Source organism: Alternaria viburni, assembly GCF_023758015.1.
Source record: "Alternaria viburni strain BMP 2772 chromosome Unknown scaffold_8, whole genome shotgun sequence".
NCBI lineage: Eukaryota > Fungi > Ascomycota > Dothideomycetes > Pleosporales > Pleosporaceae > Alternaria > Alternaria viburni.
The window spans coordinates 1,227,466-1,242,104 of NW_026055777.1; the positions used below are offsets into that span (position 1 = coordinate 1,227,466).

Here is a 14,639-nt window from a genome sequence, read left to right on the forward strand (position 1 = left end):
CGGTGATGTTCAAATGTGCTTGGTCTCCTCGGTGATTATTCTCCTACGAGCTCCTTCCATCAACTGCACCGTTCAGAAGTGCAGCTACGCCTGCAGAACCAGGACCAATGCAGCCACAAACCTCTCCACGCCTACCCGGCGTCCCCATCCTAAGACTAGAGTCCAGCGGGCCGGAGTACTCTCGCTGGCGACGCAGTCTCCAGTTCGCGCTGGAATCGAAAGATACTTGGAAATACTGCAATGGCGCTCTACCCATGCCTATGCCAAAGGCACGGCCAGTTCCAGACATCTCCTCAGAGGAAACGAAAGACGTAGAGCCGAGCCTGCTCGAGGAGCGAAGAGCATGGGTTCGACAAGATCGCGAGGTCAAGCTGGACATGTTTCTTTCCGTGGCAGAAGAAGTGATGCAGGAAGTCTTCGAAGTCGGGCCACCCCTACCTCCCATCAACCACACTTCGCAAGAAATGCTGCAAGCATTGGACGATAACTTCGGTGTCTTTAGCTTTTCTGGATACCACCACGCATTCTGCCATTTCCTAAACCTACACATCGACCAGTACGCAAGCATCCAGGACTTCAACACTGAATTCACGACGGTACTGGAAGATCTGATCGACTACGGCCATCCACTCTCCAACACACAAGCATGCAGCGCGTACCTCTCTAAGCTGCGATGTACGCAGAACCCGGGGGTAGCGAAGAAGTTGGAGGAGTTGGACACACTGTCAACAGAACCGGACATCCACGACCTCATGCAAGAGTCACTTTCGTGGCCATGTATCCGCCCACTAGCGACGAAGTCCTCTCAGGTATTTCAGGTGCAACCGGTGTCAGAGGAGTGCCGTACGGATAACGGAAGTCACTCCCATGGCGACCCACCTGGTCTCTCAGACACCTCCACCGTATCGTCGGAAGGGTCTCGTTCAAGGCAGCTATCCATAAAAGTCAACCACCCGCAGTGGGCCGTTACGCGAGCTTCTGACAACGTCGATCCGCAGGACCTGCGTGAAGCAATCGAGAAACTACTCACCACGGGCGAAGCGGATCCTTCCAGTCTGAATTACGATGCGTCAGCGATATCAGCATGCGCAACCCCGGATTGGTTGAAGGCACAAGAGAAGGCATTCTCCAAGCCACTTCCGATAGCAGAGCCACCGGCCCCTACTGAGTCACATACTCTACGAAAGACCGCCTCCGAGTCGCGCGCGCGATCCGCTTCACCACGGCTCCTGGCTCCACTGTCCAGAACCGTGTCGCAAACAAGTCTGACTGTACCAACCATGACGACGCGTCCACACTCCGCAGACACATCAGCCAGGTCATCCCAACACGTTCAGCGACAACCCAGGCCACCAATGTCAGTGTGGAGAGCACCAACATATCCGCCACCAGCACTGTCTGACCACCCGGCTTTCCGAGACAATCCCTTCCTACCCAAAGAGCGTGCGCAATCAGACTCCCTCCTTGCGGACACGAATAGACCGGAACCTAGACCCGACGACTATGAACCACCTCATTCAGCACCACTACCGCACCCATACCAGTACTCGGCTTACTCGTCAAACAGCAGTAGCGCGATAAGCTTGCCCATCCAAGGAACGAATGAGTCGTCATGGAGCTACGGTAGCAACAACAGCGATGGCATAGAAGAACACATACTATCGCCCGTTGCATCTTCCATGCTTCTCCCACCCATGGAGGATAGGTTCGTTACGATACAGCGAAACAATGCCCCTCTCCCGCCTCTACCCATAGACACGAACGTCCTACAATGGCGCACTCCAACTTTCGACGATCTTGTCCCGCCGCCACCCCCGAAAAAGAGCCGTCTGCGCAAAACGTCTTCGACTCTCGACATGTTGAAGCGGCTCAGTGGAGACAGTCTCCTGGAATCGAGTGACGAGGTACGGGAACGTGAGGAGAAGAAGCGTCGGGAAAAGGAGAGAAAGGGGAAAAGCTGGAGTATTGGCAGCATTGCGAGGTTCACGCATAGCAAAGGGGTTAAGTAGACGCATTAGTTTGCGATAATGATGAATATGGTGCGTATGACGAGGACATTGAAGATGTGCCGGACGGTTATTGTTCGTCTCACTGCTTGTGTGAGTGTTTATTCCTTGGTCGTCAGGCGGATCGCTGGAGCTGTATACCCTATGTGTTGATTTAAACATATCATTCTTTTACCTGCTATTATGTGTGCCACACCGAGTCTCATGAATGTGACTGTCCAGAGACCCTTCATTCGTTGTGTCTGCCGAAGCGATGTATTTGTACAGTCTTTTAAGTGTCAGAACCCGAGGGGAAAAAATGGCATCACATCCGGATGTTCAATAGCGGACTCTAATAGTCTAGATGAGGGGAGGACTAGTCTATGGTAGATTCTCCATCCCAACAGTACGGCTTGGTCGCCGTCTCGTATAATCGTAACACGTTCCAGCTTCGGCCAGTCGTGGCTAGCAAGACTCCTGAAAACCTCTACAAGGTGCTAGGCCTCCACCCTACTGTGTCTCCCTCACAACCTTGTCGACAGCCTTCGCAAAGTAGTCGACGTTGTGTGTGTTCAGGCCAGCCATGGAGATACGACCGTTCTTGGTCATGTACACATGGGAGTCTTCCCGGATCTTCAGAACCTGCTGCTCTGTCAAGCCGGTGAAGCTGAACATGCCAATCTGCTCTGTGATGTGGTTCCATGTGCCGGGCGTGCCCATGTTCTCGAGCTTGCTACGAAGCGCCTTGCGCATCTCCTTTATACGACCAGACATTGTTCGGAGGTTGTCTTCCCATTCAGCGAAGAGCTGGGGGTCGTTGAGGACGGTCGAGGCGATGCGGGCACCGTAGGCAGGAGGATTTGAGATCTCGGAGCGCTGGAGGATGGCGAGCTGTGAGGCGATGCGCTTGATGGTGGACTCGGCGTCGGATGACGGCGAGGTGACGAAGTGGAAGCAGCCTGCTCGCTCGCCGTACAGACCAAAGTTCTTTGCGTAGGACTGGGCAATGCAGAGCTCGAAGCCCTGCTCGACAAAGTAGCGGATCGCCCAGCCGTCAGTTGCAAGGTCACCTGAAGCAAAGCCCTGGTATGCGGTGTCGAAGAAAGGAAAGTGCTTCTTTGACTTGATCACCTCGGCAATCTTCTTCCACTGCTCTTGTGTAGCGTCGACACCGGTGGGGTTGTGAGCACACGCGTGCAGTACGATGATGCTGCCCTCTGCCGCATCTTGCAGGGCACCGATCATGCCATCGAAGTCGAGGCCCTTGGTCTTCTTGGAGAAGTAGGGGTATGTCTTGTATTCGAGGCCGACGTTGGAGAAGATCTGGAAGTGGTTGGCCCATGTCGGGTCGGAGAAGTAGGCGGTCCGCTGGCTCTGGGTCTTGTAGAACTTGGCGAGGAAGAGGGCGCCCAAGTGGACGGCGCCGGTGCCAGAGATGGTCTGCAAGCTGGTGACCTGTGTGGTGTGAGCTCAAGTCATGACGTGATGGAGGGGTGTCCTCACCCGCTTCTCCTTGATGGCGGGGCTGTCACCACCGAGCACGAGCTTCTGGGAGGCGGTTGTGAACTCGGCAAGACCGGCGATGGGGAGGTACTCGTGGTTGAGGTTGGGGTCGTCGCGCAGTCTGTCGTCGGCCTGTGGACGTGTGATGTTAGCCTGTGTGGTGTGACATGAGGAAGGCGCGATGGCGTACCTTCTTGACGACGGGCAGAATCCAGGGCTTTGCATTGTCGTCGCGGTAAGCGCCAATGCCCAGGTCGACCTTGTTGGGGTTCTCGTCGCGACGGAAGGCAGCCATGAGGCCGAAGAGCGGGTCTTCGGGCGCCTGGGGGACGACATTCGCGTCGAAAGCGGTGGCAGCCATGGGTTCGATGTGGGAGGAGATCTGGGAGAGGCGTGTCTTGGACGAGGTCTGGGGAGGGGTGGAGGAGGAGGAGGAGGAGGTATGTGAGTCTGGCATGATTACGGCGTAGGAGCGCTCCCACGTTTACGTTTCACCGCTGCCGCTGCCGCTGCCTAGGAAAGGGAAGCCGCGTCCGCCCACGCTAAACCCCGCAGTTTGCTTTTGGAGACGAGATGCGGAGAACCGGGAGGGCCGGCGCGAGACGATGAGCAAGAGATGCAGACATGGCGACGGCTCTCGGCCAGCTCGTTATATAGAGTTGACGCTCGGAAGGTCTGCCGCAGCGTCGTGTGAGCAGGCAAGCCGAGGCACAAGTTACCGCGCCATCATGTCAGCCAGACAGGCCGTCTCACATGCAGGGCATCACCACAACCATTTCGTGCCATGAACCGTTGTGGGTCTGCATTGCACTTGGTTCATGTCTGCCCACCCCACATGGGCTGATTTTCCTGCTTCTGGGAATCTGGTCCACTCAGAGCGCAGCGGATACTAACGGCGAGGTCGCGATTGATTCACATGTAGACTGTCTACTAACAACACCAGCCTGTCTTCCTGCACGCTTCAGATGAACAAGTCCCACAAGACAAGTGTCGTGCAGAAGATACTTGTCGCCCAGAACAGCTTCTGCGCCGTGCTGCCCCGCTCCGTCGCACGCTTGAGCTCCTTGTTTCCGCTCCCTACATTCTCCGTCGTGTTGAACGAGTCCTCGATGAGCTGGTCAATGTGCGCCGCCTGCATGCTGAGGTTGGACGCGAGCGTCGACTGTAGTTCCGAGATCTCGGTGAGTGACTTTTCGGTTGCGCTGCCTGTGTCAGTAGTTGTTCATCATGCGCACGTTCGAGTACGTACCGAACTTTGTCGAGTTGGTCCTCATACTGCTTGAGCATATCCTGATTCTCCTGTGCAAACAGCTGGAGCTGCTCGGGGTCGAGCTGATTCTCAATCACCGCGCTCGACTCGTCGGGGTTGTACGTCGGCTTCGCGCGATAGCCTGCAGACTCGTTGCCTGCACTGCTGCCATTCATGCCGCTGTAGTCGCTGCTCGTTGGTCCCGTGGTCCTCGTTTTGTACAGCACGCTCTTGCTCTTCTCCACCTCGCGCATGAGCCGTATCTCCATCATGTCGCTCTGGAATTGGCCGCACTGCTCCAGCTGCTTCTGAAGCGACCATATTATGCCCTCTCGATGCGCCTTGATCGTATTTGCCTTGGCCTCCTGCATCTCCTCCTCGACGCTCTTTGCTGTGATTGCCCCGCCCGCTGCCCATCGTCCAAGCGCACCTAGGCCCTGCTTTGCGCGCTTCTTCAAAGCAACCTGCGTCTGCGTCTCTTGTCGTGTCTGCTCAGCAATACCCAGCCTTTTGATAGCATCGTTCAGCCCGTGTATCGATTCTTTCGCTTGGGCGTCAATCTCGTTGCGCTGCGTGTCGCTAAGGTACTTTGCATCTTTGTCTGCCGATGTCGCGGAGCCATTGGTGCGCGTATACTGCTTCCGGCGGGGAGGATGCGCCGTCGAGAGATAACTTTGCCGTATCGACTTCAGGTCCGTGTGGAGCTTCGCAATGTGACCTCGCTGCGACAGTTAGCTTTCACCTCCCCTCGAGTCCAGGCGCGCAACGTGGCCTACAATGCGGTATGCCTCTTTCACAAAATCATCTAGGGCTTCGACACGGAATACATGAGGCTCGATCGGGCGCGCATCGTGTTTGGCGAGTATCTGGTTGAATACTGGTGTGATGTCCATTGTATTGGAGTGCGTCTGGGCAGCCAACTTGCTCATGTGAAATGACGATGCTCCCCGCGGGAGTGCCATGCTGGTCTTTCGCTTCCGGGCCAATGACGCACCATCGCCCTACAAGGACCTGTCCTCCACTACACCGGGCTTGCTCTTTGTTTTCTGAGCATGTGTTCTGAGCACCTGCAAAGGTGCATATATCCTCTCGCAGGAATGCGAAAGTCAGAATAGGTGAATCTTCGAATGTTACAACAACACAACAATGCCCCTGATCAAGAAATGAAAGAACAAGGCTTGCTTCTGGTTATATTTTACATCTCTTTCCTTCGAGTTTTCTAATTACTAGATTGTAGAGTGAATTGGGGACAACAAATGCTGTTGTTCTAGTTCTTACGTCTGGCTCTTGCATTCTGACCATAGTGTGTCCTACTGTTGGCTGACGGGCAATGATGTCCTCTGTCCATATCTCTTGCGGATATGTCTGACCATGATCATCTGCCACTCGTCTTTGCCTTTGTCGGTTTCTATATGGCGTGCTACCTATAGGAACCTCCAACGCTCGTTTCGCAAACGTCGCTTTGTCCTTAATCTAGTCCCTCATTACATGGCTCAGCTATTGGTAGTTACCTCAGTATGTAGCTCAGCTGCTGGTAGTACAACCCAACAGCTGCGCGTAAGCTTATACTGAGACCTGCCCAATTGCACCTTCAGCCGCAAGGTCTCCTTGCTGAACCTCGAGAACCCGCTAGCTCTGCTTCGTACAGCCCCAAATAACTTGCTCATCTTGCTCGTCTTGCGACCTACGAACGGACCCAAACCCGATTTTTCGCCTTCCAGTCACTTTCTCGTACGCATCTGGCCCGTCGCCCCTGCCGGTAGCGGCCCCGGATTGCGCCATAGCGAATGCTCCTGCCAGTATATATAACTCAAAAATCTCTTCCAATACCTTTTCCTTCTCGTCATCGCACTCCCAAAAGTATCAACTCTTCAACTCACGCAGCCCCTCAACTCACTCTGCTACCAAGTTTCCACCTCTTACCAAAGCCACATCCCCTCAATATGCGCTCCTCCTACACCCTCGCAATGGCCTTTGCCGCTGTTGCCGTAGCTGCTCCCGCCAGCCTTGCTGTCCGCGGCGATGAAGGCTGTATCCCGGTCTCTTACACCATCTCTGACTACAAGCTCGTCACCTTTGCTACCTCCGGTAGCGTTGACTTCAACTTCAAGTCATTCTTCTCCGTGGGCGGCAACGACGACCCCGTTCAGAACGGCGTTCACTGCGGCGGTTCCGGTGCATCTGTTCCCAACAACAACGAGTGCCAGGTCGCTGACCGCCGTCTTCTCTTCGATCTCCGTGGACCTCAAGATCAGGCCTACTACCAGATCAGCCACTCCTGGACCTGCTCAGGGTGAGTCCACTACTACATTCCTTCACATTCGACCACTAAAAGTAGACCAGCAACCAGTGGATCTCAGGTACCGCAGTCAAGATCGACCCGCTTAACTGCCACACTGAGGGCGACAAGCGCGTCTGCACTGGTGGACCCCAGACCTTCGCACCCCAGAACGTGCGCAAGATCTGCAACTCGCCTCAGTGCTAGATGGCTTGAGCTAGCATGTCAAATCCGTGGGATTGTCTTTGGTGGCTTCCTTTGATTGATGTAGCGTTGGCGGGAAGGGTATGGATGACTTTGGCTTCTGGGGGTGTTTTGGCGTTTAAACGGGTCTGGCTTTCTTACTAGCTTTTCTTTTTCAGTCATTAGGATACCCGGGCGAAGACTCTACTGCCCAAATGAAGATTCGAGTTCAACGTTGCCTCTCCTCTTATTGGCGTGCGATTATGTTATGTCAAGCTCATGTGACATGGTTGATCATGTTGATGCGACGCGACACGCTTGATCGCAAATTGCGCCGCCTTCTAGGTTTGAGCTCGGAGTCTCTCTATTGTTCCACATATGAGGCTGTTTTGCAGGATTGTGCGGGATTGTGTGTGATTGGGAGGTGGCTGACTTTGCTTTTTGTCTTGTCCTCGCCGCCTCCTACGCGTAGACTTGCACTGCTTGCAGGCGTCAGACCTCAATCAGATAATGCAGGAGGAGGGTTGAAATGTACGAGAAGAGAGACGTGAGAAGCGGATACTCACGTATCGGGACCTTGGTGCATGGTCTCAAATTGTAATAGTCTTGTAAGAAGAGGTTGGGTATAACGCGGAAATCAAAGTTTGTTCATCCGTGAGGTGCTTGCCTCACCTGGCAGTACGCAACTGCTCCATAGTTTTGACCAGACTCCTACGCTTGATGTTGATACTTGATAGAGTTGCTGCCTGGCTCTCAGCCCCATTCGCAACAGCTCGTTCGAGAAACGCCTGCGCTGCTAGCACTTCATGATGAGCTTTCGCAAGTCGTTTGAGTTGTTCTGAAGCTGGACTTGAGTGCGTAGATGGATTCATAGCCCAGTCCGCATGGGTATCCATATCCCCCATTGTGAGATCACTAACCCATAAAGAAATGTGGCCACGGAGTTCCAGGAGACTTGCCTGCTTATCAAATGGCGGAGATGATATGACTTGGTCGAGGCGCTCTGCAATCTCCAGAGCTTGATTAAGTTCCTCCGCTTGAATTGTCGCCTCTTTTGCGGAAGAGTTGTCCGGAGTCTCACTGATGTTACTGTCGACTGACGTGCTTCGAGAGGAGCGCGATTGGTTTGCAACGTCGTCGTGCAGCTGCTGTCTTGCACGCTTGCTCTTTTCGCGGACTTCGTAGATCCACAACGAGAACATGGGTGGGTAAAATGTCCTCTCGTCAACAGCATGGGGTTGCAATTTCCGGGTTGGGTGTTGGATAATGAGACGATTATAATATTCACGAGCAAGCTCAAAGCCTTCTGGAGAGAATCTGTGCTCCATCAGCGTCTGTGGCGTTCGACGCAGCGCTATTTCAGCACCGATGCCCCAGCGTCCGTGGTTACGGGGATCTACAGGGCGCCCACCAGCAACCTGCGTCCGTAAAATCATGCCCCACGCTCTCCCCGCACGCTCGTAATCTCCCTTGAGCAGACAGCAATGCATCAGCGTCGACAGAGAATCGAGATGAGCCCTCTTCTGAGCCTCTGGATGGCCTTGGACGGCACCACCTTTGGAAGAGGCGTGGACGGCGTAGAGGCGTGAAGGCGGTCTGGCCATTTCCTCTTGGACTTTAGCGGGGCCATTGTGTTGTTTGGACACGCTCGCAGGTGCATGGGGGAAGGGTGGTGGAGGGACTTTGTCTTCTTGACTGGGCAATAGGCCTGCGACACGCAGCTGAGCTATTCCAGGCGCAGTGGACGAGGCGTACGATTGGGCTATGGCGTCTGGCTGCGTTTCGTCGTCGGCCTCTAGATCCGCAAGTGATTCATCTTCCTTCCTTTTATCTTTATTTCTTCTTGCCCTGTGGTACTGACTCGCGCGCAACGAGCGTGTCCTGTTCTGTTCATGGCGCAACTGCGTGGTGAAGTGCTGCATGGCTGCTGATGAGGCAGGACTGCAGGCTCATGCGGCTTCTGCGCTGCAACGGCCCCTGCTCAGAAGGCCGGGGTGCGGCGGTGAGGCTATGCAGGATAGCGGCCACGCACACACACTGAGGGGAGGGGAGGGAAATTGAGTCTGTAGAATAAAGGTGCGGCGAGTGGTTTCAGTAATAGACTCGAGGCACCTGGGCAAGAGCAATCGACGGCGGTAGCCCCATGGCGTTAGCGGCGTGACGAATTGGGAAGGCTCGGCTGCGCCATACATCACCGCCTGCCGCCGCTGGACCTCGTCGCTCTGACCCAAGACACATCGACCGACGACACCCTCTCCGACCGTTTCTATTCTCGAGGCGCGCCTTCCTCGCCGGACGGCCTCACAACATGGGCCAGGCAAATTCCACGGGCGCTGCGGACGCGCAAACACGGCGGCGCTCGCGGCCGCAGTCATGGGCGCCTGGCTTGCTGGCCTCGTCCCAGCCCGACAGCGACACGGTGCCAGAGCTGCTGCAGAGAGCGCCGGACACGCCCTCACGACCGCGAACGAGCACCACCAGACTCTCCAACCGCCTCTCTTCTCATTTCGGGCGCCACGATGCTGGCCCGTCAGCGCCCGGAGATGCTCCGCTGCCCAGTCGCTCGCGATCGCGGCTGAACCGGGCGCGCTCTTCGCTCAGCTCCATGACGGGCCTGCTGTCCAGGCGGCCGCCCATGGCTTCCCGCAACACGGAACCCACGCCCGGCGTCGCTGCAGCCAGCACACCCAGTACCAGCACGCCAAGCCGCTCCGCTCTGAGACACGCAGCAAGCGACCGAGGGCCCTTCCTTCCCCGTGTGCAGGTGCCGGAGCTGGGGCTCGACTTTGACCAGCTGCTGCGGAGCAACTCGCAGGGCGAGCGGCCGGATGCACATCGACCGCGGCCGCTGGTTCCTCTGAGCCCGCTGCGCCGGGATGGGCGGGCGCTCGGCATTATTCCGTCTCAGCGGCGACTTCGCAACATGATAGGACACCCGCGGAGGAGACGGTCACTATGGCAGGATGGAGAGAACATGGACAACGTGCAGCAGCTGCGGCAGGGCGAGGACCAGGCCGACGTGCTGTCGAGACTGCTATCGCTGGCCGCCGCAGCCACGGCAGCCTCACTGGTGGGCGACGACAACCAAGCAGCAACCCGAGACGGCACATTCGATACCTTCTTGCAGTCGCTGCAGAATGGCAGCATAGCATCGGCGCTCCGAGGCAACGAGGACGGACAAGGTGGCGACACTCCGGGAGCCGCCCAGGCGCCCCTCAATTTCTTCAGAATGTTCAGATTTGGCACCGGCACCGACAACGGGCGGAACGATAGTAGTGGGCGCGGTGGCAGTGCATCAGGGAATAGCGGAGCAGAAGGCGACGAGGATGGGGAGGGCAGGATGGTGCCGATAATCATTGTGGGCATCAGATCCATACAACCCGGAAGTGGCACTGGACAGGAGGATGCCAGCATACCGCCCTTCCTTGATGCCCTCTCGAGCTTCCCCACACCACCGACGTCACCAGGCGATGCCAATGCAAACATCCTACAACCACCACAGAACGGGACACGCTTCAGCCATAGGCGGCGAGCCTCGATGGGCGGCTTCAACTTTCCTTCCAATTACGACAGTCAAAGGCATCACCGCGGCACGCCACAAGAGCACCCTCGGCCATGGTCATCCGTTACTGACTCTCCCCCGGGGCCTCTCCCCCCACCCTCCACGCCCGCGACGACGCTCAACTTCTCAGCCGGCCCATCAGGCGCCACTACACCAGCGACTTCCACCTCTCCTCCCTCGCCGACCATACAGTCCTCGGCACCTTCACGGCGGAACAGCTTCGTCCGTAGAGCTGCCGGCTCGACTCTCGAGCCCACTGCAGAAGAGCCACAAACGCACACCCGCAATGCTCGCCCACGACGCTTGAGCGAGTCGGATTTCACAAGGTATGGGTCGGGTGCACCCCGTAGAAGAGGTGTCGTGGAGCCCGACAACAATCCTGGGGAGGGTTCGAGGAGCTGGATCATATACGTCCTGGGAGGGAGCTACCCAGAGAACCACCCTATTCTTACTACCCCAAGTCTCTTCACCGATTCACCAACTTACGAAGACATGATGTTGCTTTCTTCTATACTCGGGCCCGCCAAACCGCCAGTTGCGAGCGAAGAGGATGTGGCTTCGGCTCCGGGTCTCTTCAGGATACAAGATCGTGTTGGTACTCTTGTGGCCGAGGCTGTTGAGGGCGAGGAGACCATCAGTCTCGTTCCGGGTGCGCGCTGCCTCGTCTGCCTATGCGACTTCGAGGTGGATGAGGAAGCGCGGAAGCTGGTCAGGTGCGAACACATGTTCCACAAGATTTGCATTGATCAGGTGAGTTGGTCTCTTGTGTTCGAGGAGTTGCATATGCTAACCTATTCTAGTGGCTGACAACAGGACGCAACTCGTGTCCGCTCTGTAGAGGTGAGGGCGTGCACGAAACGGTCAAAGAAGCCGATGCCACTCCCGATGCCGCTGCGCCTGCCGCGCCGCAAGCAGCCGCTTGAACGATTCTCATCTGCAGCAGACCAGGCTCTGCTCTTCCGGCTCCGCTCGTTCTTCACATATACCCCTTTCTTATATGATTGGCTGCTCCACCCGGTTTATTGGATACGAAGGATTATCGTATCAGGCTGTTTTCTGTATTTCTTGCAAACTGGAGCGTTCATGGCGTCCACAATCTACCACTTGAATCTTGGCATATTTGGCATCACGGCATCCCAGGGAAAAGGGATGGGGGTTGGACTGTTTTTCGGCGGGCAGCATCTCAACGACTTGCTACGAATCTCTCTTTGTACAGGCGGTAGGATAAGACAGGAGAAGTGATTTAGCTCTAAAGCTACATTATTAAGCAGACATGACCAACTGCTACGCTTGTGCTGAAGGCCTGCCTGCCAGCAGTAATAATGACAAGGAGCGTTCTTTCGGCATGAAACTTCTCGGGATCGCATTGAAGGAGTGATACATGGAGAGAGGGGATGCATATCTGCTCACATAAGCCTGCTTCATGTCATGCATCACGTACCATGGCGGATTAGCAGAGCTGATATAGATGCTCGTCATCCGCCCAAGTGCGACGAGTCACCCACATGTTACGGGACGTGTCGTGCCGGCCATTATTCGGTCTTAGTACCCCGAAATGCCCGAACCTTTTCTCCTTACGGTCGAACAGGAGAGGAAGTGTACCAGGCAGCGTATAGCTATACGGTGGAACGACTTTGGTAAACGGCGAAGACGCACAGGGCGAGTTTTCCGTTCTGGAACTTGTAGTGCTGACCCGATAGCGTCGTAGGAGTAATCATTGCCGGGGCGGGCGGCCGCCACAACCGTAGTTATCATACGATGCTTGTGGATGGACCAGAACCAGGTCCACACACGCGCATATCAGTGCACACACACCTTTTGCCATTTTCACAGCCAGCCGCCGAACCCTCGATCAATAGCGTCCGGGTATTTCTGAATGGGGCGTAGACTGGTGATAGTCCCCCTGTTGATGCTTCCGCGGAGCGCAGAAGGAGTTGCTGATGGATGAACGGCTTGGTCTGCTGTAGCTTGATATAGCCTGCGTGAGGACGGGATAAGTGCAGATATCGGAATGGCGTGCGCCTGCTTTCGGGACGGAGGGACACGTTGCTGATCATACTGGATAAATAGGCTACAACTCGGAATGCGGACGAACGTGTGTATGGATTTGTTATTGGTCGCGCGGAGTCACAGACCCTGCATATCGTGGAGCATGGTTGTATACAAGCTGGACGGGCGATCTATCAGACGACCGTTGCGTTCCATCAGGAACATAGACGTCTAGCTTTCGCATGCGTGATGTCATATGAACTCTCTCACACAAGTTGCTTGGTTGCTGTAGCTGACCACGATAGATTAATTGATACAATCCGATGAGCTGTTCAAGAAGAATTCTTGTGCAGCCGTAAGGATCATGCAAGATTGTGTTTGATGATTCAAGACCACCGCGCAACCTGGGATGGAGTCTCAGGAGCCAGGGTACCGGCTTGTTCCTACAGCAAATCCAGATCCTAGCCAATACGAAAGAAAGGCGGACCGTTGCGTGATGTCGTGTCCAGATCCCACTTCAACTCCCGATCCATCTCAGCTACCGGTCATGTAGAATGTTCGCAGGCTCGCATCCCAGTAAGTGCGATCTGGTTGCCAACCCTCGACCAGTTGCAAGTCCAGGGTTACTGGTCCACTCGTTCGACTCGGAGATGAGGTTACCGTTTCGGGCAGGAACAGTGTCTTCCGGTCAATACGGAAGGATTTATGGTAGCTCATGATTTCTCTGAATCTCGCGGACTGCCGCCCATGACTACGAATGGGATATTCCGTAGCCTAGGTCGCGCTTCACATGACAGAGAGATGTGGAGATGATTCAATAGTGCCCATGGGAGATGGGAATGACGTTGAGACAGAGAACATGGCACTCTAGGATCTCGCAGGGACTCCACTGCAGTCGCGTGTGAGAGTGGATTCAGGCCTTGCTTCGTGTCAGCAGTAGTCGTTGCTTCGCAGGAAGGCAGTCGCCAGCCATTGGCAATGTCGTCAGCGTGCCAGAAAGCGTAAGATTGACGTCGCGCTCTGCGGGCGAGAGGTTGCGGAGCGTCTTGCAGTCGGTCTAATTGTTTCAAGCTGAATATCTGGCTGTGGGTCGCCGTGGTAGAAACGGGCGTAACCCTGCCTGCTACACGTGGGTCCATTGCCGTGGAATAGCGTACCTCGGACTCGCACCTGCCTGCGTGATGAGTCGTCCAATCTGAATCTGACCTTCCTCTCGACGACGGCAGAAAAAGCTCGACCGTCACCCCACACACTACCTCATCTTCTGCCGTAGCATCCAGCCCGTCATTCGCGGCATGCAACACGCAAGCCACCGGCACACGCAGGCCGCGTTTGGCATGCACCTGGACTGCGCTGAGCTGCGGCCAGGCTTGCGAGAACGAAGTTCCAAGGTTGGGTTCCGCCAGGCGTTGTTGCACAGCATATCTAGACCTCGTCAGCATATGGGCCTCCGTCGCTGCAAGGCAAATGAGACGCGGCGTCAATCATCTAGAGATCCACCCAAAAGACGCGCCGCGTGCATGACGCACAGCAACTGCACGGTCGCGGTCGCGGTCGCGTCCCGCTCTTTCGCTCGCTCAAAGCTCCACCAGTCAGCTGCAGCCGGATTCGCGATTACAGCATCCGCCATCTACCATGCTGGTATAGGGCAGAACACGACATCAACCTCTGTAAGGTCGGTCTCACTATCTGTCAGGGCCCATGACGATATCAGTCCTGCCCCGCTCCAGTCCCGTTGGCCACTCCTGCATGGCACGACACAGAGACAGTTACCTCATAGTGCCTCCAAAGGAGCCAGTCTGACCGCAAAGGCCATGTCCGCTGTCTCTGTACCGTTTGATCCAAGTGCCGCTGCCGCCTTGCGCCGCTGGGGCGACGGTGTGCAGATGA

At 55.8% G+C, this 14,639-nt stretch overlaps 6 protein-coding genes across 6 annotated transcripts; 3 read left to right on the top strand and 3 right to left on the bottom strand.

Moving 5' to 3' along the window:
- Positions 1 to 254: 254 nt before the first annotated feature.
- On the top strand, positions 255 to 2,009 carry J4E79_004880 (uncharacterized protein; the record flags this gene model as incomplete). Its single annotated transcript, XM_049353761.1, has 2 exons — positions 255 to 1,263; positions 1,393 to 2,009. 2 exons carry the CDS (start codon positions 255 to 257, stop codon positions 2,007 to 2,009), a joined length of 1,626 nt encoding a protein of 541 aa, XP_049212209.1.
- Positions 2,010 to 2,495: 486 nt separating this feature from the next.
- On the bottom strand, positions 2,496 to 3,945 carry J4E79_004881 (uncharacterized protein; the record flags this gene model as incomplete). The annotated part of the gene is made up of 3 exons (XM_049353762.1): positions 2,496 to 3,440; positions 3,489 to 3,620; positions 3,679 to 3,945. 3 exons carry the CDS (start codon positions 3,943 to 3,945, stop codon positions 2,496 to 2,498), a joined length of 1,344 nt encoding a protein of 447 aa, XP_049212210.1.
- Positions 3,946 to 4,449: 504 nt separating this feature from the next.
- J4E79_004882 (uncharacterized protein) lies at positions 4,450 to 5,630 on the bottom strand (the record flags this gene model as incomplete). Its single annotated transcript, XM_049353763.1, has 3 exons — positions 4,450 to 4,690; positions 4,738 to 5,459; positions 5,514 to 5,630. 3 exons carry the CDS (start codon positions 5,628 to 5,630, stop codon positions 4,450 to 4,452), a joined length of 1,080 nt encoding a protein of 359 aa, XP_049212211.1.
- A 1,074-nt stretch (positions 5,631 to 6,704) lies between these two features.
- J4E79_004883 (uncharacterized protein) lies at positions 6,705 to 7,222 on the top strand (the record flags this gene model as incomplete). Its single annotated transcript, XM_049353764.1, has 2 exons — positions 6,705 to 7,030; positions 7,081 to 7,222. The coding sequence occupies 2 exons, from the start codon at positions 6,705 to 6,707 to the stop codon at positions 7,220 to 7,222; spliced, it is 468 nt and encodes a 155-aa protein (XP_049212212.1).
- Positions 7,223 to 7,866: 644 nt separating this feature from the next.
- Positions 7,867 to 9,120, bottom strand: J4E79_004884 (uncharacterized protein; the record flags this gene model as incomplete). The annotated part of the gene is made up of 1 exon (XM_049353765.1): positions 7,867 to 9,120. The coding sequence occupies one exon, from the start codon at positions 9,118 to 9,120 to the stop codon at positions 7,867 to 7,869; it is 1,254 nt and encodes a 417-aa protein (XP_049212213.1).
- Positions 9,121 to 9,506: 386 nt separating this feature from the next.
- On the top strand, positions 9,507 to 11,683 carry J4E79_004885 (uncharacterized protein; the record flags this gene model as incomplete). The annotated part of the gene is made up of 2 exons (XM_049353766.1): positions 9,507 to 11,510; positions 11,561 to 11,683. 2 exons carry the CDS (start codon positions 9,507 to 9,509, stop codon positions 11,681 to 11,683), a joined length of 2,127 nt encoding a protein of 708 aa, XP_049212214.1.
- Positions 11,684 to 14,639: the final 2,956 nt, after the last annotated feature.